We start from the raw sequence: 27,104 nt of genomic DNA, 5'->3' as shown, positions 1-27,104 counted from the left end.
TAATATTTAATTAATTTCAAGGGATTATATTGCTAATAATTCCTAATTAGGTCAACAGGCTTTCACCATTGTTCTCTTGTCTCATCAAAAATCATTTGGTTAATGGGGCACCTGAGTGGCTACTTCGGCTCAGGTCATGATCTTGTTGTTTGTGGGTTCGAGTTCCACTTTGGGCTCTGTGCTGACAGCTCAGAGCCTGGAGCCTGCTTTGGATTGTGTCTCCCTCTTTCTCTGTGCCCTTCCCCTGCTTGTGCTCTCTTTCTCTCTTTCTCTCTGAAATAATACATGAGTAAACTTAAAAAAATCATTTGCTTGAGGAGCTGTGCAAGGTATCTTACAAACAGAGTTAGAAGAGAGCTTTAAGTACATCCCATAAACTGGATTCTGTATATTTGTAAATTATGCTGACAGGCACTCCTATAACACAATGAGGCCAAATCAGTCTCACCAAAAATGGCCTTTTCATGCTGTACACAAGCCAAAAAAAAAAAAAAGGAAAGGATCATAAAAGTACCATATTTATGTGTGCAGAAGAAAGTTGTTAAATTCAGTCAAAGACAATGGGTGCTTTTCAGCTAATCTTAAATGGACTAAATGAAACAAATTCTTAAATGTACAGCAATAGGATATTAATTAAATATGTATTTATGAAGAACATACTGTACGAAATAAATACTATGTTACATGCTACAAAGCGTAAGAGAATTATTAAGATATAGTTCATGATTTTAAAGGGTTTGCAATTTAAAAGAGGGACCAAGATATACATACAGTTAAATGGAATAAAACAGAACATAAATATCATGTGTTTGAGGCAAAGTTTAGCCTGAAAGAATATAGCTGGATTGAATAGATCTACTAAGATTTAATTCACTCATTCAACTGGTATTGACTGAGTGTTTACTAGGTACCAGGTCAAGAGATACAGCCCTTCTCACTAAGGGATACTGATACATGCAAATTAGACTCTTGACTAATTTTCAGGATACAGGGTAGAGAATGGAAATAGCCTTGGCTTTGGAGTTAGAAAAAACTGAGTCAAACCCTATCCACTAGTCATAAGGTGACTTGGGCAAATAATTTATAATCTTTTAGTTTCATTGCAGAAATCATAGGGTCATCTTTGATTCTCTCTTTCAACCTCATCCTTCCATATAGTTCATTAACAAATTAGTCTTTAAACATTTCTTGAATACATCCTATTCTCTCCGTCCCTGCATCCGCAGTCGCTAAGCCTGGCGCTCATGATTGCTAATGGATTCTGTAAACCAAATTGGCTTTCCATCTCCCTTTTATTCTTTTTAAATCGATCATGCATCGTGTAACCACAGCAATCTTTCCAAAACTTTTACCTCACCATACACTTCTCTGCTCAAAATTCTTTAGTCACTTCTCATTGCCCAGAAGATGCAAATCTACACTTCTTAACAAAGCATTTAAGACTTTTTTTGATGTTTATTTATTTTTTGAGAGAGAGAGAGCAGGGGAGGGGCAGAGAGAGAGAGAGAGAGAGAGAGAGAGAGAATCCCAAGCAGGCTCCCCGTTCAGCTCAGAGCCTGACGTGGGGCTCAATCCCACAACTGCAAGATCATGACCTGAGCTGAAATCAAGTCAGACATTTAACTGAATCACCCAGGAGCCCCAAGGCATTTAAGACTTTTAATGAGGTAAATTCTGCTCACATTTTTAACCTCACATGCCAATATTTTTCCATATAGACCCTATGTTTCTCTAACCACCAGCCTGTTGTGTGCTCTGTGCTTTTGCATATGCTATTTTTTTTTTAACACCAAAGCCTGAAATATTACCCCCATCCCCACTCTACCAATCCCATCTGGAAAACTTAAAAATTGAAAACTTAAAAATTTTAGTCTTCCTTTACGATTTTGCTCAAACACCATCTCTTTTGTGGAGAATTCCTTGAGGATCTCAGTACAGGTAATTTTTACGTCATCAGTATGTGTACAGCATGTTTTATATATCTATATTAGTACAATGCATTCAAATGTCTTATTTGTGTATATACCGATTGCCTCAACAAGATTAAACACCTGAGAGCAAAGACAAGGCTTTTCATCTTTGAATCCTCAGCTCTCACGTAATGTCTGCCATGGAGAGTCTGTGTAATAAATATTTATTGTAATAATGAAGTCAGGTTTGGGGATCAGTGGAAAGAACCAAGAAATGCTTTTAGGAGAAGATAGTATGTGAGGTTGGCCTTGAAAAACTTCTAAATATTTCCTTAATTTAAAAAAAGTAATTTTGAGGGGCACCTGGGTGGCTCAGTCGGTTGGGCGTCCGACTTCGGCTCAGGTCATGATCTCGCAGTCCGTGAGTTCGAGCCCCACATCGGGCTCTGGGCTGACAGCTCAGAGCGTGGAGCCTGTTTCAGATTCTGTGTCTCCCTCTCTCTCTGACCCTCCCCTGCTCCTGCTCTGTCTCTCTCTGTCTCAAAAATAAATAAATGTTAAAAAAAATTAAAAATAAAATAAAAAATAAAAAAAGTAATTTTGAGATGTTCAGTGTTTTAACACACATAAGGTATTATATCTTCATGATTCTCCCTTTAATATGTGTTTTGCCAGCAAAGCTTTCTTCTCTTTTCTTTGGGTGTCTTTTCTTTCTTTCTTTCTTTCTTTCTTTCTTTCTTTCTTTCTGTCTTTCTTTCTGTCTTTCTTTCAATTCAAGGCCTAACTGCAGTTGCTCTGAGCATGTATGTGGTATCAGAAGTACTGGACTTTTTAGCTGGATCATAGATGGCTCTACACCATACCTTCTAGCAAATAGAAATGCTGATGTTCACTATGTATATTTAACTTCTCCTGAACATACTTGGAAATATGTAAGTATACCTTTGATCCATAACGGAAAACACATGAGATCCCAAGGCACGTCACTGCTATTCCACCTACTTCATCCGGGCAGATCACCCAAGTCTGATTGTGAAAGCAATATCCGGGGGATCTTTTCATTGCAAATCCTGTCTGTTTCAAGTTGTTGGTGGTGGTGAAGCTTTTAGGAGTTCTAGCAGATTTCTTACATGAATTATTAAATGGAATTAACAGTAGCTTCTGGAATCTTCCACTCTTAACTATTGCATGTTTCCACATATGTAGTTCTGCTTAAGTAGTCACACAAAAGAAAAAAACATCGATACCAATAAACAAATTATGAATTACAGAAATCCAGAACACAGAAAGAAAACTAAGTCTAGACTGTTGCAGTCTGCTTTAAGTACAACTATTCCCTTCATTCCAAACCTTCATATTTACCAACACAAATCTTCATTTTGGCAGCACGTCATGGTTTAGGAGCCACAGAGATCGTCTTTGGAGGCCTCAGTGCGTTTTTCTTTTCTCCTTCTCCTCTTCTTCTTCTTTCAATGTTTGTTTATTTTTGAGAGAGAGAGAGAGAGAGAGAGAGAGAGAGAACATGACCAGGAGAAGTACAGAGATAGAAAGGGAGACAGGGAATCCCCAGCAGGCCCCATGCTGTTAGCGCAGAGCCTGATAGCCTGATGCGGGGCTTGATTTCACAAGGGTGAAATCATGACCTGCACTAAAATCAAGAATAGGACACTTGACGACTGACCCACCCAGGTGCCCATCAATGTGTTTTTCAGGAGAACTGTCTGTAGATCTTCAACTTGGGAAATCCCTGGATAGTAAGAAAGGTATTGTCTAAATTTGAGGATCTCATGAGGTGTCTAGAGGAAGCATCTTTAGGTGGAATAGAGTAGTATCTGGCGTGTAGCTACAGACATATTAAGAACATGTAGATTATAATTCACGTAATTATACGTGAATCAGGAATTCAGATTTGCAAAGGAGGACTGGCTTGCTTTTATCTCTTATTCCTACCAAAAGCTAAAGGGTGGCTCCCAACCTTTGGGTGTCTGCACTTAGGGAGTTTTCATCTGGGTTCCCAGCCTATAGATGGGCGCCAAGCCAGACATTCTAAAGGAAGACAACTTCATTTTAGCGGCAAACCCTCAGACCCACGCATCTTCCCATGACTCTGCCTTTCTCCGATTCTGAGCTAGTGTAGGCAGAGCACGAGGTGCCGAGGACAGGCTCCGAAGGGGCGGTGGGGACCATCCTTTTCGAACAGCGTTTGTAGCTGCCAAGAGTAGCCAACAAGCACCAGATTTATGTGCACTTTGAAAGAAGCACCTTCACCATTGGCTTTTTGAGCGGCGCTGTCGCTAGGGAGCAGCGAGCAGGGCGAGCACAGCCTGGGGAGAAGCCCGGGCTGTTTGTTCCTGCAACGGGGAAAGGGGACGCACACAGTCGGGCGCGCGGACACACACGCACGCACACGCACGCTTGCCGCGAGTTCGAGCCCCGCAGCCCCCCACCGCCCGAGGGCGCTCCCGGCGCCGCGCCAGGCGGAGAAGCATTCGCTTCCTGGCTCCTGCTGCTGTTGCTGCCGCCCAGAGGAGAGAGGAACCTGGAACCTCTGCCTCGAATTTCCCCCGGCGCCGCGCGCTGCGGAGAGCGGCGGGGGTGGGCGCCAGGAGGAGAACGCGATGAATGAGTTCTCCCCTCGCCTCGGAGTTGACTGAGTTGGCGGCGCCGCGCCCGAGCTTCCGGCTCTCGGCGCCCCACGCGCTCGCGGCTCCCGGGGCTGCAGCCCACGCCCGCGGCCGGGGCTGTGCCCGCCACGCCGGGGGAGCCGAGGCTCTGGAGCTCCTGTCCCGGCTCCAGTCCGGGGGAAAAAGGAAGGTTGTCCCCTGGCCCAGGCGCACGGCCGCGCGCTCTCCCGCACTCTCCGCGGCCCCTTCTGTCTCTCCATGGCGTCTCATCAACAATCCCGGATCCAGGCTTACCTGGAGAAGAACAAGATCGGTCCCCTGTTTGAGGTAAGGCGCTGTGGAGGAGGGCGGTCCCGTTTGTATCTGGGGGAAGGGGTTCAGAACACCCGGAGGGAAGGAGGGACCGCGAACAAATGCGCGGGAGGGGTGGCCGTGCGGCCCCAGTTCGCTGGCATTCGCTCTGCCCGGGCCAGGGGGTCCGGGAACGCGGCCGGGCGGGCACCTTGCCGGTTACCTGGGCGCGGACAGGTGAGCTGGAGAGGGCCCAGCGTCAGTCTGGCAGGGGAAGTTTGAGCGGTCTGACTGTCCTGCATCTTTCAGCCTTATGCACAGGACCCGGACAGGCTGAGACCCACAGATGCACACACTTAGACTGTCTTACACGCTCACACTTTCTTCCTGGAATTTACACCGTATTGCATGTTGGATTTTTTTTGTTTTAATGTTGGCAGTAGTAGAACCCAGAAAGGTGAAAGAGGCGCTTAGCAATGGGGGAGACTATGGTTAACTGGGAGAAAACTGAACTGGTAAGGAGTAGGCTTCGGTAGATGAAGCGCCTTGAGTGAAATTGTCAAACTGAGACGCTGACATTGATCTCTGGATGAAGGGAGAGTCCTGTGCATTGCAGACCCTACATGTGTTAGGGTGAGAAAGGGGCGGAGAAAGATTCAGGAAAAGCATAAACGTATTTATGAGAGGAGACGTGTAGCTCTGAGCTGCTTTCTCTCACCATCAAAGAACCGATGACAGAAATACAGGAGGAGAAAGGAAGAGCGGGAGGACAAGAGAAAAAGAACCAGAGACTGAACCGGGCACTGGCAAAGCGTCCCGGCGGTAGCCAGCGCGCTGGGCAGATGCTAGTTCCCGCGGGAAGGAATGCCCAGGGTCCGTTCCCAGCCCGGTCCCACCAGCCAGCTGGGCACGGGTGGGAGACGATCGGACGGACGTGGGAGGCTCGAGATCCTCCCTCCCCCACCAAAAGCAGCTGTGGTCACTATTGGCGGTTTACGTGTCCGCGGCGTGGGAGTAAGGCTGTAACGCGGCAGGGGGAAAAGATAGAGAATGGGGTTGTTCCCTAGTACTGAGGAGAAGAGAATAACTGCAGAGAGGGGTGGGGGAAGCGAAATAATGCCCTAGCACAAAAAGGGAGAGGTGGACAGGGATGTGATCAGATAGGTCTTTTCTCTGGGGAGGATGGGTTTCAGGGAACCAAGATTTGCAAGATCTCAAGTTTTTCTGCCCAACTTTATGTTAACGTTGTAGTGTCTTGGGAGCTATGGCTACTGTTTCAACTGAAACTCGTTGTATAGAGTCATGAAGTCCTATAATGCATGTCTTGATTCTTGTTTCTGCCCAAGTGTTATTGCTGGTGCAACTAGGTTGTTTTATTTTATTCTAATGATTAGAGACCATGCCTAGTTCGACATCTATCTATATAAAAAGCTGAAGCATAATAACACTTTGTGACACAGTGTATTAATTGTGTTAAAAGAAACATGAAATACTTTCACAGTGTTTCTACGCCCCTAGAACATAAAGTATAATTTACCAGGGAGATTAAGTGAGTTGTTTGTTTTAATAGATTTGTTAATTTATCTTAAAGTTGCTGAGACTCTCTCCAAATGATAATGATAGAGTTTGGAATATATGTAAACTTTCTACATAATTAGGAAATAAATCCAACTTGATTTTTATCAAGTGCTTATTTAAAAAAAACTAGCCCTCTAGATAGTTCTGCATTAATGAATTTTAAGTGAAGACGAAATTGTCTCATAAAATCTTAAGACTTCCTCACCAAAAAAAAAAAAAAAAAAAAATTATATGCTATGTATTTTATTGATTTTTTTTGGGTGACATATTACCTACATTCCTATTAGCTTGGATTGCAGTGGTGAGTAATTTTTAAGGGCCGATATGTACTTTAAACAATTGAAGGGAGAAAACAGCTAAGTTTCTGCTTCTAAAAGCAGGTTTGTATGCAACAATTTTGATCATAACAGAGCTTAGTTTTGAATAGAATTATATATACTTCACAAAATTGGAAAATCTCACTAGCCTGTAGCGTCTGTCTCATGCTAGAGAGAATATAAAATGTATAGTGTTCATCTGGCATTCTCAAAGCCCCCAGGGCTTTGGTCAGTGCTTCTCATGAGAACTGCTTCAGGAGATCAAGGAGGAGCCCAGGAACCTGGACTTAGTAAGAAGTGGCACAAATGATTGTTACATATTTAATTTCTGGACCACATTGTAAGAAACGGTGTCATAAGTTAAACTCTTGTGACTCTTAAGTTTTAATATCTGTGCTATGTTGTGATGTTTTTGTGCCCTGGAGTTGGTGGACATAGGCTTACTTTAGTTTTGAAAATATACAAGACCTGAAAATGTGTTCCCTTTACAGATTTTCTAAGTTAAGAATGTTTTAAGAAAACTTACTGGAGTAAAGCACTTTAAAGAGAGCACGGGAATATTGTTTAAAAAAAAAAAACAAAGATAACATATACTGGTTGAGAATATTTGTATCTTGTTATTTTTTTAACTATACAGCTTAATTACCTAATTTAGTTAGTTTATTTCTTAACTTAGTTTATTTGCTTATTTCTAAATTTTATCATTTGAGAAGTTTATAAAGCTATACACAATATGGTATTGTGAAACTATGTTAGATGAAAATTAATCTTGTTTCCATGTGATTGAAGGGTATAAATTTATATTGTCTTTAAATATGATTTAACATGCTTAGAGGCATTACAAAACCATGTCTAGAAATCATTGCATTAGAGCTGGGTAATGATATTTTAATTAAATAATATAAAGAGGTAAAGTGAATATGGTAATAATGACATATCCCACAAACTCTTGAAATTTTTAATACTTTTAGTATTCTCATTGGCTTATTCAGGATAGGCTAGTATCCTGATAGCCTAGGCATCAATCTACGAGGAATGCTTGACATCGCTTCAATAAATTAGAACTAGAATCCTATTAATAAAGATTTCCACATGTAACTCCTTACTTAACTGGCAAGATATGAAATGGTTTGGCTTTCACCAAAGTATGGTATTTTGTAGCACACATAGGCAAGATTCATGGCGCAAACACAAGACTTACCTCAGCCAACCGCTTAATAGTTGAAGAGCTTGACAGTTAAAACTTTTGAAATTGAATAATCAACTGGCATATATCTGCTTTTTGGGATCAAGTGATCTACTTTGTCTATGTTGTAAGTAGTTAAACTTCATTCCCAAGAAATTGTGTATGTGGAACATCACAGTAAATATTTTCAACAGAGAGAAGTTTATACTTTTCAGTTTCTCCCATTTCCATGAAATAAACAGAATAATTATTTGAATATTATTGGTTGGAAGGGTGCTCAGGGCAGTCATATATCTTGGTTTAGGACTGATTATGCTTACAAGAGAGTGAAATCCTAAACTATTAAAACTCAGGATAATGGGGTCCCCGTTAAATCTTCATAGAATATTTAAATCTCTGTGTATTGAAGATGTGGCAAACCAAATTCACTACATTTTTTTCAAATGTGGTCTGACCCACTCCAAGTAGAATGGAACCACTTTATCACCTTCTCTGTTTAGTTCAAAGTACCTCTACTCACATGGGCTAAATTTGTGTTAACTGACTTGACACATATGTTATGAAGTGGACTCATATCAAATGTGTGGTCAACCATCAGCTTGCATCATTCATACAGTTACTACTGCGCAACTTGTTTTTTTCTGATACCCCTGCCCTACATATTCCAGCCATGTCTGCAACCTTGAACTCAAGTTGGCCTGGAGATTATCAGGCAGTGGCCTGGTAGGATCAGGAGATTTGTTATATATAAGGTAGAAGACTGTTGAGAGAATAAGTAAATATGTTGAAAATAATGCAGTCCAGTTTTATTGCTGATAGAGACGGGATTCACAAATACAAAAAGGAGAAAATGTAGAATGCACCCTGCAGTGTTGGATTGAAATTGGAGGTACTGGTGTATCTCATAACTTCAAGAATAGAAATAGATATAAATGTAATAGAAGTAAATATGGATTTGTATGTAGTAACATATACATAAGTATATATGCCTACATTTATTTCCTTACTCTGTCTACTGTGATGGCCTGAAAAATAGCAACATTTCAGTAGCAGTGAGCACACCAAGTGACAGATTTTGAGTTCTAAATACCATTCTCCATCAAGTGGAACCAGATATCCTTGGAGAAATGGTTGATCCTAGGCTTGAGTCTGGGAAAGCACAAGATAAACCTGGACCATCTTATGCCAGGGAATAAGGAAGTGGTCAAAGAATTATAGGAACATGTCAAAAGCTTGAAGAGACTCCTGTTAACTAAATCTGGGGCAATTTGAGATTCAAAGTATGATAGTAACAGATTATCATACTATAAAATAGGAGTATTTTATTCCACTACAATATATTGGGATACATGAATGTATCTAATTTATGGGGAGAAGATAAAGCTTTACTTTATAGTAGAATGCCAATTAATAAGAGTAGAAGTGGTGATGGAATTAGAGAATTACTACTTGGCAACCACTGAGCAATAATTGAGGCAATAAACATTAATTGTTGCTAAAAACTAATGGGTGAAAGTTGGAGGAGGAATGAGATGTTTACCTAATGTCTAGTATCTTTCCACAAAGTAGTTGTTAATTACAAAGGGAAAAGTAACTTTATAGTGAAGAAACCAGGAAGACTGAACTTTACTCAAGTGATGGGACAAATCAATATTGTGTGCTCCTGATAGTATGCAGCTAAAACAACTTTAATTCTTTAATATTTATGCCAATTACACATGACCTGAACTGAATAATGAGAAAATATCTGATAATTTTGATAGGGAAACTCTGATTTTCTGATGTGTTCAATAATGTGTAAAGTCATGACAGTCAAGGAAAGTCTCAAACTGATGGGACAATACAACTAAGTGCAAAATATGGTCCTAGAACTGATATGTTCACTAGGAAGGACATTATTAGGACAGTTTTGCAAACCTTGAATGGGGTCTCTAGGTAAAGTATATATGGAGTTATTTCTGCTCTTCATATACTTTTTCTGTAAGTTTAAAGTTATTTTAAAATTAAAAAATATTAAAAATAAAAAAGACCATCTAGGAAATAAGTATTTACAAGTAGTTCACCCATTGGATATTTTTTTGAACATTAAATTACGTGAACTTAGTTAAGAATTGTTTCTGTGACTTAACAGATACAATTGAAATCAGTAAGTATTAAGCTATAGTTCTGAGTAAAGCTATACTTAAAGTCATGGTCAACTAAACATATGCATTTTCCTCTTCTCCCTCCAAACTTTTATTGAAATATCAACAAAAATGTTAAAAAATAAATTCATAAGAGTGCTGGAACACAAGGAAAGGTGCTGAGGCAGAGAGACTGTTTCTCCCATATGAACAGAATTTCTTTATTATGAATGGTGGTATATCCTTTGCACCTATCTATGGTCAAGTGACATAGAGTCAATTATAAGTGGTGGAAATGTTATTTGGAATTCTCTGGAAGGTGCCTTAAAATAGTTGGATTCAGTTTGGACATGTTCCTCATATGCCTTCCTTCCTTATTGTTGTCTAGAATGCCTCTTTGTTCATTCTTCCTTTGTACCCTTCTTTATTCTCTCCACTTCCCCAGGCAACTACTTGTTTCCTTTCTGTTACCGTAGAATAGTTTTCCTTTTCTAGGGTTTTGTATAAATGGAATCCTATGCTATGCATGCTTTTTTTCTGTATATCTTCTTTCACTCAATATAACTATTTTACAATTCATCCATCTTGTGTCATGTGTCAGTAATATATTTCTTTTAGTTTCTGAATAGTATTCTATATGGATGTATGCATTTGTTTCTCTTGGGTAAATACCTGGAGTAAATTGGCTGGATCATATGGTAGGTGTATGTTTAACTTTTTAAGACATTAGCCACTAGTTTTGAAAAGTGTATGTACAATTTTACATTCCAACCAACACTGTATGAGGATTCCAATTGTTCCACGTTCTTGCTAAAACTTGGTGTTGTCTGTCTTTGTAATGATAGCCATTCTAATAGGTTTGTGTGATATCTCATTTAGTTTTAATTTATATTTACATTATGGCCCCACTCTTACCCCTATATTCTGAGACCAGTGTCAGTGGAGATCATGTGGGAAGCATGGCTTCTCTCACCCCTGGCAATAATGAGGCATTCCTTTCCCTCCCCACCTGGGTCATGTCAGGGGAGGCCTAGAAAAAGAGTCAGGACTTTCAACATTGCTGAGTGGTAATGAGGCCATTCCTGCCATGAAATCCATGCCAAGATACATTATAGTTAAACTTCTGGGAAAAAAAAAGTCAAGATATATCTTGAAAGGAGCGAGAGAAATGAAATACCATACCTATACAGGGAAAACAATTTGAATAGCAGCAGATTCTCATCAAACCTATGAATGTCAGAAAGAAGTGGCACAATATTTTTCAAATGCTGAAAGAAAGAACCTAGAGTTTTATACTCAGAGAAAATATCCTTTAGAAATGAAGGGGAAACCAAGAGAATTTGTTACCAACGGGTCTACTCTAAAAGTTTGGCTAAAGGAAGTTCTCTAAACAGAGAGGAATTGATAAAAGAAAAGAAAAACTTTAGAACATTAGGAAAGAAGAAAGAACATAGAAATAGAAAAAAATATGACTAAATATAATACATTTTCCTTCTCCTCTTGAGTTTCCTAAATTATGTTTGATGGTTGAAGCAAAAATTATGGCAGGGTCGGATGTGGTTCTAAATGTATGTAGAGAAAATATTTAAGAGAGTTGTATTATAAGCAGGAAAGAGTAAAGGGGAGCAAAGGAGGTAAGGTTTCTATAGTTCACTTAAACTGGTAAAACAACAACACCTATTGATAAGTTGTGCATTTTTAATGTCATACCTAGAGCAACCACTAAAAAAGCTATACAAAAAGATGCCCTCAAAAACTCTGGTAGTTTAAAATGGAGTTCTCGGGGCGCCAGGCTGGCTTAGTCAGTTGAGTGTCCATCTGACTCTTGATTTTGGCTCAGGTCATGATCTCATAGTTCATGAGTTTGAGCCCCACATCGGACTCCACACTCTCTCAAAATAAATAAATAAACTTAAAAAACAAATAAAATGGAGTTCTAAAAAATGTTCATATAACTCACAGGAGTAGGAAAAAGAAAAACAAAGCAAAGAACAAATAGAAAAAAAAATAACATGGCAGACTTTAGTCATAATATGTCAATAATTAAATTAAATGCAAATGGTCTAAATATACCAGTTAAAAGACAGAGATTGTCAGAGTGGATTAAAAAAATATGACCCAACCAGTAGGCAGTGTCTAAGAAACTCACTTCAAATACAAAGAAACAAGTAGGCTAGAAGTAAAGAATAGAAAAAAAAATATGACTCAAACATCCAAAGAAAGGAGGAGTGGATCTTTTAATGTCAGATAAAGTAGACTTCAGAGGATAGAAAATTACCAGAGACAGGAACTGCCATTATGCAGTAATATAAGGGTAAACCTACTGAGAAAAATAGCAGTCAACAGCAGAGCTGCAAAGTGTTTGAAGCAGAAACTGACAGACTTAAGCAGAGAAATAGAGAAATCTACAACTATAGTTAGGAAATTCAAAACCCTTCTCTTGACAATTGGAAGAAAAACTATACAGAAAATCAGGAATGCTATAGAGGAACAAATGCACATCAAAGGATATAGTCGACATTTGTAGACCACTCAATGCAACAACTGCAGAATACATATTTTTTTTCAAGTGACATGGAATGTATACAAAGGCAGACCATTCCCTGAGCCACAGAACAAACCTCAGCTGAAATCATACAACAGGTTTTCTCCATTACAATGGTAACAGAAAGAAAACAGGAAAATTTCTAAAACGCTGTGAAAATATACAGAATACTTCTAAATAATCTACTGGTCAAAGAAGAAATCTCAGGGAAATAAAAATCCATCAAACAATGGAAAGGAAGATATATCACAATTTGTGGAACACAGCTCAAGCAGTGCTGAGAGAGAATTTTATAGGGTAACATGCATACATTAAAAAAGTGGACTGATGTGATTGGTTAGAATAGGGCCCATGCTTTTTATGTCATTCCTCTGTGCCCTTCCAGTCATAGAGGACAATCTGTCCAGCTAGAGAGAGGGCTCTTCCACAGTGAAGGATGTGTGAGTATCAGTAATCCGCTGACAATGGGTGTTTGTCATGTTTTGTATCCAAAGTAGATCTTCAGTTCTTAAAGGTGGGAAACAAATATCTTGCCTCATTCTTTATTGTGCATTCACTATAGTGTCTAGTGGAGCACAGACAATAAAGCACAGACAATAAAGCAGTTGATATCTGTTGAATTAAACAATACACAAACAAGACTTGTGTATTTTTTTCCATCTATGGAAAAAAATACATTTAAGTCACAACCAGCTAGCAAATAGCGTCTTAATATTTATTCCTTTAAGACCTAGAGCAAAATATTCCCCATCACATTAATTAGCCTTTATGTACAGTGAATAACTTTTAATTATGTACTTAACTATCTAATTCACTTTCAGCTATATTTTTTCCTTTTTAATATCTGCTTTCACGAGAGGGCCTGATAAATTAATCCACACCACTGTATAAGGCTAAATGTATACCCCGCCCCCCAGCACATTTGCATTTCAAGGGAGGAAGTTGCATGACACAGTTATATGGGATGAAGCAGGTGATCTTTGGAAATCACACGAGCTTAGCAACCATTTATTCTCTGCTTGACCCTGGGCACTTGATGATCTCTGTGAACATTAATGTCCTCATCTGCAAGACAATACCTAAGAGGGATTTTATGAGGACTATATGAGATGAAACGAAGTCTAAAGAACCCAATCCAGTGCCTGGCACTTGGTGGACACCCAGTATTTTGACTGCCATCTCATTAGATGCTACTATTTCTCTTTTCAATTAATAGTAATAACTCAGTGACAGACCCTGTGGAGAGATGCTTTTGAAGGATGGCCTTCTAGTATCCTGAAATTAGAACTAATTCAAAGTGTGGAAAAAACAACAAAGTAAACATCTGCTTTTTAAGGTTGTAGCTCTGATATCTCTGAAAAAGCACTGTGGCACAGTTAGAAAGGAGAGTAGGCCAGTGTGTGTGTGTGTGTGTGTGTGTGTGTGTGTGTGTGTGTGTGTATGTTCTTTGTTAAGCAGTGGGAGAAAGGGAGGTCTTGCTTGTTGCTGTATCACAAAAGTATACTTTACTTTGGCTAAATTTGGAGACATTATACATAATTAGAAAACAATCCAGAATATATCTTATTGCTTCAGAGAGGCAACCTGGATCACTCCCAACTAAAATAGCACACACAGATCCAATGTCCCTGTCACTCTCTGTAGCATGATTTTTTTATATCCCTTATTGTATTTGATATTGTTTTATTGGATTTATTCCTTTGATTTCAGTTTATATTCTGTTTATTCCACTAGAGTATAAATTTCTTATAGGAAGATATTTTGGTAGTCTTTTTAACTGTATCTTCCTGCCTAGAAAATGTCTGGTACGTAAATGGTGTTCTACTAAATAGTTGTCAAGTACATTTATGAATGAAAAAAATCATTATGAATGAAAAATCAGGATCAACCTATCAAATTTGAAAAGTGTGGTTTGGGTATGAATAATCATTTGCCACTAGGAGTCTGGGAATGTCTCAGCAGTTTATGAGAGATTTCACTTTCTTTAAAATTCATTATGACTTTGTTATCTTTTCAACAGCTATTAAGTTCTTTGGCACATGATGTTTGGAACGTCATTTACATTCATTTGGTACATATTTATTGGGTGCTGTATTATGTATTAAGAAATATAAATTGAAATAAAATATTTCCTGTCCTCAAAAACTCCTGCATATTTAGAAAAGACTGATAATACTTGGGGCACTCTCAAATATTATATTCTGGTAAATTTTACAGAAGCCTACCTTGGTTTTCTGTTTATATGTTTGGTACATTTTCATACACAGCAATACATTCCATTAATAGACTAATAGAAGTAAGAAATTAATATTTGAAGTTCAGATTTAGAGATTGGTTTCCAATAAATTTGCCATAGAATCAAGTATGTAAATTGAACAAGGTAAAGGGTAGATTTGTTAGTTTCTGTTGTTTTTGCTCCTGGGAGTTCTTAGCACCAGTAAGACATCTAAACATGAATTATTAAAAATACCTAAATGATCTGATTGTTGAGTAATGTTCTACATGAAACACACTGACAGTTTTCAGTTGTAAGTTGTTCCTTTAACATAAAAGAGAGAACTTTCTTTTTGAAGTATAGCCTGGAGTGTAAAGGGGTATATAACTCCTGCTCTTTCTTTGCTTTTTGAACATATTGATCTGAAATCAAAAAGTGACAAGCTATATTGAATTGACAGTACATTTGATTTGTCTGCACATTGAAATAATATATCTATTTGTGTGAAGTGAACTATATTGTATTAAGATTTATTGTAGCTGTGTATTTCTGAGATATTATTTTTATTTTAATGCTATTTTACTCCTAGGATTCTCTCCAGAGGATCTGGTATTGTTTTGTTGATTTCATTTTTTCTTGTTATGTTTTTTATTTACGATATATAATAATTATTTTAGCATTATATAAAATGGTGATTAAAACCAGCTACAGTTTATTATGCACAGAATATTATTCTATTCTGACTAAAAATATTTATTGAAACATTTCTTATTATCTTTCCTCTTAGTGATATAACAATGATATGAAAAACACTCTTAAAATATACAGATGACAAATACTCTGCTATGTGGAGCCTTAAAGTCTTAGTTTTCCAGAATTTTAAAAATCTAACCCTTTCTTTATATTCAGGTAAGACATTGAGGTCTGTGTACAATTAGCAACACGTCACTGCCATAGTCTATGGATGGATAGGGAATCCAAGACAGAGGGCAGTGTCACTACTTTATCAATAGTTCAATCTTGAGAAATCATAGTGAAGAATTCATGCAGGTCATGTACATCAAGTTCTTAAGTTATTAACAAGTATATTTTTGGATAAAGTTAGTTGAAGAGTGACTTGGGTGCCCATTCAGCTTTACGGTGACCCACTAAAGAATTACTTTCACTGAGCTGTGCAGTGAGTGATCTAAGAAGCCTTTATTGAGAGTCATTATAAGAATCAGACCATGAAAATACGGTTTTGTCATCTATTAAAGGATGTTGTGGAGGGGCATATTCATTGCATTAGACAGCATCCTCTTATGAGAACTACTGTTCTCTTTTATAATGTCAAAAATAGGTTATGAACCTCACACCTTCAGAATGGCTAAAATAAAAAACACAAGAAACAACAAGTGTTGTCAAGGATGCCAAGAAAAAGGAACCCTCGTGCACTGTCGGTGGGAATGCAGACTAGCTCAGCCATGTGGAAAACAGTATGGAGGTTCCTCAAAAAATTAAAAATAGAATTACCATATGATCCAATAGTTCCATGACTGGGTATTTACCCAAAGAATATGAAAATACTAATTTGAAAGGATATAGATACCACTATGTTTGTTGCAGAATTCTTTACAGTAGTCAAATTAAGGAATCTGCCCAAGATGAATGGATTAAAAAAGGTGGTATATATGTATATACAATGGAATATTACTTAGCCATAAAAAGAATGAAAGCTCGCCATTCGGAACAACATGGATGAATCTAGAGAGTATTATACTAAGTGAAATAAGTCAGTCAGAGAAAGACAAATTCCAGATGATGTCATTCATATGCGGAATTTAGGAAGCAAGGCAAACAAGCAAAAAAGAGACAAACCAAAAGGTAGACTCAACTGTTGAGAACAAACAAATGGTTACCAGAGGGGAGATGGGTGAGGGTATAGGTGAAATAGGTGAAGAGGGTTAAGAGTACACTTATCATGATAAGCACTGAGTAACATATACAATTGTTGAATCACTATATCATACACCTGAAACTAATGTAACACTGGATGTTAACTATACTGGAATTAAATAAAAGATAAAATAAAAAATAAAGAAAAACAGTCGTATATTAATATTTTGAATTGTGTAATTCATAGCATTCCTTTCCTTTTTTTCTTTGTATAGGCTTCTGGAAAACTCGTGGTAGCCAGAATGTAGGTCATTATCATGAACATTTTTTTTTATTGAAATATAATTAACATACAGAGTTATAGTAGTTTCAGGTATGCAATATGATTCAACAATTCTATGCATGTCTCAGTGCTCATGAAGATAAGTGTACTCTTAATATCTTTTATCTCTTTCACTCCTGCCCCTATCCACTTCCTCTCTGGCAACTACTAGTCTGTCCTCTGTATTTAAGAATCTGGTTTTTTGTTTGTCTCTTTTTACTTTATTTATTTGTTTTGTTTCTAAAATTCCACACATGAGTGAAGTCATATGGTATTTGTCTTTCTCTGACTGAGTTATTTTGCTTAGCCTTACAACCTTTAGATCCATTTATATTGTTGCAAATGGCAAGATTTTTTTTAATGGCTGAGCAATGTTCCATTGTATATATACCACATCTTCCTTATCCATTCATCTATGGAGAGATACTTGGGTTGCTTCCATAATCGTGGCTATTGTAAATAATGCTGCAGTAAATATTGGGGTGCATATATCTTTTTGGATTAGTGTTTTTGGTTTCTTTGGGTAAATACCCAGTAGTGGAATTACTGGGTCATAGGTAATTCTATTTGTAATTTTTTGAGAAACCTCCATAGTGTTTTCCACAGTGGCCGCACCAGTTTGTATTCCCACCAGTAGCACATGAAGATTCCTTTCTCGTGAGCATTTATATCTCCCTTCTTTTCCCCACATTGTCTTCACTTGTTTTACTTTATGTTTCCCTCTACTTTTTATTTATGCTATTTGATCATAGTTTATACTTCTTTGGAAAATACTTTAACTTCCTTCTGAAATAAGGATGAATATAAATATGTTATATAAATCATAGAATGACCTAATCTTGGTCCAAATAATTTGGGCATATCATAGGATGTATTGAATCATCTGTTTCCTGTCGTTACATGTTATAGCTGGCTTGCTTTCTAGAAATATTTATTTGGCTCATTCTGGATGTTTAGTGAGAATATGTTTGCAGGATTAGCCTCCCAGGGTTAGCCTTTTGAGTAGCAGAGATGAAGCTGCCTTAAAAGGCAAGCTTTGAGACTCAGGCCTTTTACACAATGTTTTCTCTGCTTAAAGGTTTTCCTTCACATGCCTCACATGGCCAGCTCCTCCTACTGTCCAGATCTCATGTTTAAACATACTGTCAGAGAGGCCCTCACAGACCACTCAATCTCAGCAGCTTCCCATCAGCCCCTATCACACCACGTTGTTTTATTTCCACACAGCACTCATCAGGTGTGGCCTTTTCTCATTTATTTATTTAGAGATTGGCTCCCTCTCTTAAATTAAGCTCCACAAGGAAAGGGACTTTGCCAACCTTGTTCTCTGACATGTCTTCACAATGCACAGTAAGCCCATTTCCTGCAATCAGGTATTCATTCTCATTCTTCTTACCAAATATTCCTTAAAAAGGTTAAATAAGCTTTGCTCTAGATAGGATATTATATGGAACCATTAAAAATGTAGAAAATATGAATTCAAGATTGTATGTGTATGTAACTAGGTAACATATGCAAAAAGATAAGAATGGATAAGAATGGTCTATAGCTTTTATATGAAGTGCTCAGTGGAGGGGCTGTTTTTGCTCCCACAACCATTCTGATTTTCCAAGCTCTCTGTATTACTGTGCTAATGCTTTTAGTATTAAGTCATTTGTTTTAGATCATTTCATCTCCTTGAGGCCCTTACTAACTCCCATATGTGTACTATATTTGCATATTAGTACTGGATTTCTTGTAAACTAAAACCCTAATGGGGCCTATTGGCAGAGGTTGAAGGAAAACCCCTCATTCAGGAGACAAATAAAAAATGATGGTTATGACAAGCTAGAAGCAGGTGTCATGCAAATGAGCACCAGGTGATTAGAAATGGTGCCAGGTGGGCAAGTGGAAAGGCATAAGTCAACATTTTCAAATATAACCTGACTATCATGTTTTACCCTCCCCTTTCTTTTTTTTAAACCCTTTTTAAAGAGTTGAAAAACATTGAGAAGTGTGGACACACAACACACATGTGCGTGTGCGCGCATACACACACACACACACACACTGTTTCTCTACTCATTGTGGTCATACTTCTTAAACAAGAGTATGTATTCATTATGACAAATGCTAATAACTGTGGATGATATTCAAGGTTCATGTACATTTTAAAGATAATCAAACTTTAGAGAATTTTCATGCTTGTACTTTGTCACTTTTAGCTCTGTGTCCATCCATCCAGGAGGATGAATTCACAGTCCAGGGTCATTAAAGATGCAAGAGTTTTGGGACATTGAATTATGAGATGAATTCCAAACTGGGGTAGCATTCAGGGTCCTCCAAAATCTACTTAACCATACTTCTCATTTTCCCCACACACTGCCTTCAGTGTGAGCAAGGTACTTTGTCCAATTATCCCAGTACATATAATATCAAGTCTTTGCTTGATATTCTTTCTACATGGAATATTTTCTCTGTTTGCTATAATGTCTTAGATGGGGTTCCTTGGGAGACAGACTCTGAAGTGGAGATTTGCATGCAAAGGGTTAACTGTGGCGTGCTTAAGCCCGTAAGGGATGTGAAGGGAGTGAAGGAAGTGGGTTTGAGTGGAGGAACAAAGTGAACTGTGAAGTAGTTATAATAGATAATAGAACTCTCAGACGATCACAGGGAGAGCCCTGCAAGTGCAGAGGTCCTTAAAGGCTGTTCCTTTGCACTTTAGTGATTAGAAGCAAGCTTCCTCCAAAGAATGTGACCTTGGATGAGGCAGCTGCCTTCCTGGAAGGACGAATCTGGACAAGACCTTAGGTGAGAGCCTCTAACAGCCAACACTCCTGGCAGCTGGCAGAACGAGCTTTTGTTTCTGAAGAAAGGATCTGGGCACATACCCCAGAATCTACATTTTCCTGTTTGAGTATCAACCACTCATTAAGGGATAGTTCATGTTTTGTTTCTTTAATTAAATATTTTTGACTTCTCTAGCTACCCTAGATTTTCTGTTTTATGAACTATTGCACTTAGGGGCTGTGCCACTCACTTTTGTGGTTAACCACAACGTTACTTAACTACTTTCTTCGTTATGGTTTGCTTTTCTAACTACTGTTGGCTTATTTTTTTTTCTTAATGTTCCTCCTAAGTATCTAATTTGTAGTATATGCATCATAAGAATTTAATTAAATACTTGTTGAATGAGTAAATGCATAAAAACAGCATGGCTTGCAGAAACACAAGATAATCTTTGCTTTATCACAAAATAGGCTAAACCTTTCCACTACTTCTAAGCTTCATAAATGAAAAATATGCAGAAGATTAAAAGATGATCCACAAAGTAAAAGGAATTAATATCTCTGTAGTCTATTACAGGAGTCAGTGGATCCCCTTTTGTGTGTGTGTGTGTGTGTGTGTGTGTGTGTGTGTGTGTGTAAGATGGACCAATTTGGATTTTCTGTTGTCAGAAAAGAGTCTTTAAGTTATCCATGTGGTTAAAAATATTGTGATTTGTAGGGTGCCTGGGTGGCTCAGTTGGTTAAACATTCAACTTCAGCTCAGGTCATGACTCATGGTTCATGGGTTTGAGCCCCACATCGGGCTGTGTGCTGACAGTGTGGAGCCTGCTTAGGATTCTCTCTCCCTCTCTCCCTCCCTCCCTCTCTGTCAAAATAAATAAACTTAAAAAATATTGTGATTTGTGGAAAGTAAAAACGTAATTATGTGACTCCATTCAATCTGTGTGAGCCTAAGAAAGATGCAGCTAAAATAAATGGCATCCTTTTTTGTGTGTTTAATTGATTGCCTTCTCTCTCACATGGGGTATACATCTGGGATTCTTAGATGGATGTTTTTTTTCTTGATGGCTCATTTTGACCAAATAATCAAGGTTTTTCATAAAAATTGGATAGTTTGTAGAAATTAAGTCTGATTTTGAAGCTTTTTTTTTTGTTAATACCAAGATCTTATTAAGTATGCAGCAGAGTTTTCATTTGTGAAAAATTAAGATAGAAAAATCGGTCATTTTAATCTTCTCTGGACCAGTTAAGATGCACTAGAGTCTATATGTATTAGTTTACTTTCTACTGTATTTTAATATACTTAAAATGTGATTTTTGGAGGGTCATCTAGCTCAATGAAGTCCTATTCCCAAAAGGTTTCAAATGCCACCTTACTCTATGAAAATGAGGAGGTTTTACCCCAGATTATTCTGAGATTGGACCAGAAAGTAGATTTAATTATGATGAAAGGAAATTTATCATTTTGATTTTATTTTATTTATTTATTTTTTTTTAATTTATTTTTGGGACAGAGAGAGACAGAGCATGAACGGGGGAGGGGCAGAGAGAGAGGGAGACACAGAATCGGAAACAGGCTCCAGGCTCCGAGCCATCAGCCCAGAGCCTGACGCGGGGCTCGAACTCACGGACCGTGAGATCGTGACCTGGCTGAAGTCGGACGCTTAACCGACTGCGCCACCCAGGCGCCCCTATCATTTTGATTTTAAATGTGTGTTGAGAACCATGATAAATTATCCTAGTTTATTTTTACTTAGCCCTAAATTATTTTGAATTTTTCCATGTAAAGAGCCATATTGTTTGTGAAAAGCACAGTGTTGTTTCTTTCTTTCCAGCTATTATAAATTTTATTTCCTTTTTTTAAAAATCATATGATGATATGATGGCTATTATTAGTGAAAAGTAGTAAAAATGAAAGTTTTGTGTCTTTTCAGTGTCAATAGCCTTTATGTCTTTTTTTTTTAACTTTTTTAATTTTATTTTTGAGACAGAGAGAGACAGAGCATGAATGGGGGAGGGTCAGAGAGAGGGAGACACAGAATCTGAAACAGGCTCCAGGCTCTGAGCTGTCAGCACAGAGCCCGACGCGGGGCTCGAACTCACGGACCGCGAGATCATGACCTGAGCCGAAGTCGGACGCTTAACCGACCGAGCCACCCAGGCGCCCCTAGCCTTTATGTCTTTTTTGAGGAGAGGAGGGACTTTACTCTTTTGGCTAAGAATTCTAATACAATGTTGAAAAGAAATGGTAATACTTTGTACTTTTTTGGGTGGGTTCTGATTTTAAGAGGAATGATCATTACAACATTAGTAGAGTTTAAATAAATAGATAACTTATAAAGTTAAAAAAATTCCCTTCTCTTAATAGTTTGCTAGAACTTTTAAAATTAAAACCTGAGTTCACTTGGAGTGCCTGACTGGCTCACTTGGAAGAACATGTGACTCTTGATTTCAGGGTTGTGAGTTCAAGCCCCACACTGGGCACAGAGATTACTTTAAAAACATTGACTTCACTTAATATTCAAAGGTCTTATTCGTATATTGATATTATCATATGAATTTTCTCCTTTATTCTGTTAATTGGAAGAAGTACATTATTGGATTTTTAAAATGTTAAACCAGTTTTGAATTTCTGGGAGAAATGGATTCTGATCAGTTGCTGGGTTTGGATTGCTAGTATGTTATTTAAGACTTTCCTCTTCAAAAAACCTCTCTGACCTCAGTCACAGAAATTTCTTACTTGACGCATCTCCAAAGGCAAGGGAATTAAAAGCAAAAATGAACTATTGGGACCTCATGAAGATAAAAAGCTTCTGCACTGCAGAGGAAACAGTCAACAAAACTAAAAGGCAACCTACAGAATGGGAAAATATATTTGCAAATGACATATCGGATAACGGGCTATCCAAAATCTATAAAGAACTCACCAAACTCCACACCCGAAAAACAAATAATCCAGTGAAATAATTGGCAGAAGACATGAATAGGCACTTCTCTAAAGACATCCAGATGGCCAACAGGCACATGAAAAGATGCTCAATGTCACGCCTCATCAGGGAAATACAAATCAAAACCACACTGAGATATCACTTCACACCAGCCAGAGTGGCCAAAATGAACACATCAGGAGACTATAGATGTTGGAGAGGATGTGGAGAAATGGGAACCCTCTTGCACTGTTGGTGGGAATGCAAACTGGTGCAGCCACTCTGGAAAACAGTGTGGAGGTTCCTCAAAAAATTAAAAATAGATCTACCCTACAACCCAGCAATAGCACTGCTAGGAATTTATCCAAGGGATACAGGAATGCTGATGCATAGGGGCACTTGTACCCCAATGTTTATAGCAGTGCTTTCAATAATAGCCAAATTATGGAAAGAGCCTGAATGTCCATCAACTTATGAATGGATAAAGAAACTGTGGTTTATATATACAATGGAATACTAGTTGGTAATGAGAAAGAATGAAATGTGGCCTTTTGTAGCAACGTGGATAGAACTGGGGAGTGTTATGCTAAGTGAAATAAGTCATACAGAGAAAGACAGATACCATATGTTTTCACTCTTATGTGGATCCTGAGAAACTTAACAGAAGACTGTGGGGGAGGGGAAGGGAAGAAAGAAAAAAGAGAGGGAGGGAGCCCAACCATAAGAGACTCTTAAAAACTGAGAGTAAACTGAGGGTTGATGGGGGGTGGGAGGGAGGGGAAAGTGGGTGATGGGCATGGAGGAGGACACCTGTTGGGATGAGCACTGGGTGTTGTATGGAAACAAATTTGACAATAAATTTCATATATATATATATGAGAAAAGAAAGTCTTTTATATATATATATATATATATATAAAAGACTTTCTTCTACTTTTGGAAGTTTCAGACTTAATTGTGTGTGTGGTTTTCCCAGAAATAGTAGGATGCATGATGAGTAATATGTTTACCTTCCTCATGAATAATGCAGTAGCTTTAGAGTGCTTTCCCTCTTGCCAGTACTTTTGCCAGCATATATGCTGTTGTTCATTATTTCAATTCATTTTTTAAAATTCCAACCCACAAAATAGACAGGTAACAAGTACCTTAATCTTTTATTCACATTTTAAGATGTTCTTTCACATACTTCTCCCTAGACATCCTTGAAACCAATCTTCCAATTCTGTTATTTTCAAATCTTCCAGCCACACTATTATCCACTGTCCATAAATCAGTGAATCCCTATTTCTGGCAATAGATCAGTTACAAGGGTAAGTAAATATTCTTAAAGCTTTAGAGCCTTTCTCTCTTTCTTTCTAGAAGACTTCTTAGTGGACATATAATGCCTTAATAGTCCACTTGATTTTATGCCAGTATGTCATACTGGACCAGGTCTAAACGAGTATCAAGTGTTTTTTTGTTTTGTTTTGTTTTGCTCCTTTTTTTTTTCCTTAGTCATGCATCACTAATGAACTCCCCATGAGGATGTACATATAGGTTGAGGGAGAGGCAATGTAGCAGAAGCACATATTTAAGGAGTCTGAGCTACCTGCATATGTAACTTACTGTGCTCTGGATTTCTGCTGTAAATGTCCAGTCTTATGGTGTGGTAGTCAGAGAACGCCCAGTTCATAACGGACAGCTCAGATCTCCTGGCCAATTCATGTCCAATAATCAGGTGTTCTTCTAGGGTCCAGTAATAAACCAAGAAGACTTCTGCTATCTGGAGAAGCACATAGGACTTTACTAAAATTCTTGTGGGACCTGTGCATCTTCTCCTGTGCAGGCTTGCTGGCCACTCAGTGCAGCATCCCACTTGGCCCAAGCACTTGGACTATTACTGGATCTCCTGGGACATGAGGATTTAGTGCCAAAACAGCATGTACTACAGCTGGATCTGCAGAAGGGCCTGATGTTGCTCTGGACCCCACTCGATAACAGCAGCCCAGGGGTGCCTTGGTGGCTCAGTTGGCTAAGTGTCCAACTCTTGATTTCTGTCCAGGTTATGACCTCATGGTTCATGAGTTCAAGCCCTGCATCAGACTTTGCACTGACAGTGCAGAGCCTACTTGAGATTCTCTCTCTCCCCCTCTCTCTCTTCCTCTTCCCCACTTGTACTCTCTCTCTCTCTCTCTCTCTCAAAATAAATAAGTCAGTTTTAACAAATCCCAGCAGCCTAATGGGTTATTCAGTGTATTCAGGTATTCAGTATGTTCAGTATATCAAAGGCATGCTCCTTTGTAGTGCTAGGTGGTGTGGGTACAGCAGCTTGGGAGAGGATAATCTTGAAGGATTAATGGGCCCTCAGAGACTTCAGCTACTTGGGAAATCCCTAAACTTTCATGAGGCCAGACTCTCCATTGTGGTAACTCAAGTCATATTTCAGCCTTCCACATCTGGTTTCTTTCTCTTTTTGTATAGATTGAGTTGTATTTTGTAGGCTGCCTGTCTGTTCCACTCCTAGGGACACCATGATTAATTTTTAGGCAATATGAAAGACTACTGCTGGTCAGAACATTTTGCTTATCATTTGGTTTCTGTTGCTCATTATCATAAATATGTCTGTCCTGTCTGTGGAAGTTAAGCAGTGCTACCTGAGTGGCTTCCAGAGAAAGCCATCATCCCAGTTGAAAGCAGAGTCTGTCTTAGTGGCAGGATTTTCTCTGTCTTCTCTGGTCTTTAGAAGACAGCCAACACAGAGTTTTTCAAGGATATTCTCTTGGTCTTCTCCCTGATGTATTTCCTAATTCTTTTAAAAATTTTTTTTAAATGTTTATTTATTTTTGAGGGCGGGGGGAGAGAGAGAGAGAGAGCAAGAGAGAGAGAGAGCGAGCGCGCATGAGTAGGGGAGGGGCAGAGAGTGAAGGAGACACAAAATCTGAAGCAGGCTCCAGGCTCTGAGATGTCAGCACAGAGCCTGATGCAGGGCTCGAACCCCCAAGCCATGAGATCATGACCTGAGCTGAAGTCAGACGCTTAACCAACTGAGCCACCCAGGTGCCCCTGTATTTCCTAATTCTTTAGTGAAGAGAATGTCCTCATCCCAGTGTAGAGTCAGGGGTGAGTGGATGTGCAGTTTTCACGTGATAAATTTACTGCACTATTATCTTGCTAAGTCTTTGTACTCTTTCCTTTGAGTCATTCTATACTGTAGCGTCTCAACCTCGCTGAATTCAGGACTCTTGAGGCCCCGTGTCAGTCAACCAACCTAGCAAACTGTTAGAACATGAAAACTAACACTTTACATAAGGAATGTATAGATTCTCCTGTATCAACCCAGCACAACCCAGTGTTTTATTCCATTTGCTCTGATCTAACATCCTTAGAATTCATTTCCATACATATTTTTGCCAAAATAAATAAGGGAAATCTTACAGAGTGTAAGCTATCTCCTACAGGGTCAACCTTTTTACCTGTCTCCCAGGAAGAAGCTGATAGCTGATTCTGGTTATCAGTCTAAAGGGAAAACAAAGGGGTGGCTGGGTGAGTCTTAATGAGAAACGTATCCCATTGCAAGGCAACTTCCCAGGTGAGGTTACTCAGAGCCCCAAAGAAAGAAAGACTATCTCCTTAACAAAGAAGGACATGACTTCCATAAAATCACCTAGAGCTATAAGAAATAAGAGATTGTTTTATGGCTGCTGGCGAAGCTTTGTGGTTCTCTGTGAGTTGAGCTGAGAGTAGAGCTCTGAGCTTGCCATTATTTTTGTAAGCTGTCAGTTTAGGCAGATTCCCCCTTAAAGTTATTACTTGTATTCCTTATGCTCACCATTATTACAATAGTGGTCAAGTGTAGCAACCACTCAGTTGCCCAAGGCAAAGCCTTCTCCAGGCAATTTATCACAAACATGCATGTTAATATTTTAAAGTGTGATGTGTCTACGTGTCACATATTTTTAGTATTATAATTCTCGCTGGGTTCAAGCATATGACCAAACAAATCATAAAGTTCCATCTCCAAGGATCTTGATCCTCAGTACTGATTAGGAGCAAGTTGGAAAACAGAAGCCACATTTCATATTTCAACAGAGATAATATATTATGGGGAATTGGCAGGATAGGGGTTGGAGGACTGAAAAAACAAACAGGGAAAAGCTGGGGTAACTCAAATTCAGTAATTTCAGGAAGCAGCTATATGGAGAGTCTTGGGAACAAAGGGAAGAAACATAGAACCAGGGGAGCACCATTGTCCAAGGTTGGGAGAAGGTGGATATTCCAGCTGCAGGGGAGAGAGCAAATTCCCCCTTTCTCTAGCTTTTTGTTCTATTCAGTCGCTCAATGGATTGGATGATGGCCATCCACCTTGGTCAGGACAGTCTTCTTTATTGAACCTACTGATTCAAATGGTGATCTCTCCTGGAGACACCCTCATGGACACACTCAG

General features: G+C 38.5%; 1 protein-coding gene across 1 annotated transcript in view; it reads left to right on the top strand.

Moving 5' to 3' along the window:
- Positions 1-4,467: 4,467 nt before the first annotated feature.
- The window catches only part of CF2H8orf34 (chromosome F2 C8orf34 homolog), a 164,353-nt gene continuing 141,716 nt past the window's right edge, over positions 4,468-27,104 (top strand). Inside the window, 3 exon segments of the mRNA XM_049633303.1 lie at positions 4,468-4,667; positions 4,669-4,785; positions 4,787-4,861. Of these exon segments, the coding sequence (XP_049489260.1) occupies positions 4,533-4,667; positions 4,669-4,785; positions 4,787-4,861 (327 nt within the window). The 5' untranslated portion in view covers positions 4,468-4,532.

This window comes from Panthera uncia, chromosome F2 (assembly GCF_023721935.1).
Source record: "Panthera uncia isolate 11264 chromosome F2, Puncia_PCG_1.0, whole genome shotgun sequence".
In the NCBI taxonomy this organism is placed as follows: Eukaryota; Metazoa; Chordata; class Mammalia; order Carnivora; family Felidae; genus Panthera; species Panthera uncia.
The sequence above is the reverse complement of the archived record's forward strand: the minus strand, read 5'-3'. Positions and strand labels throughout refer to the sequence as shown.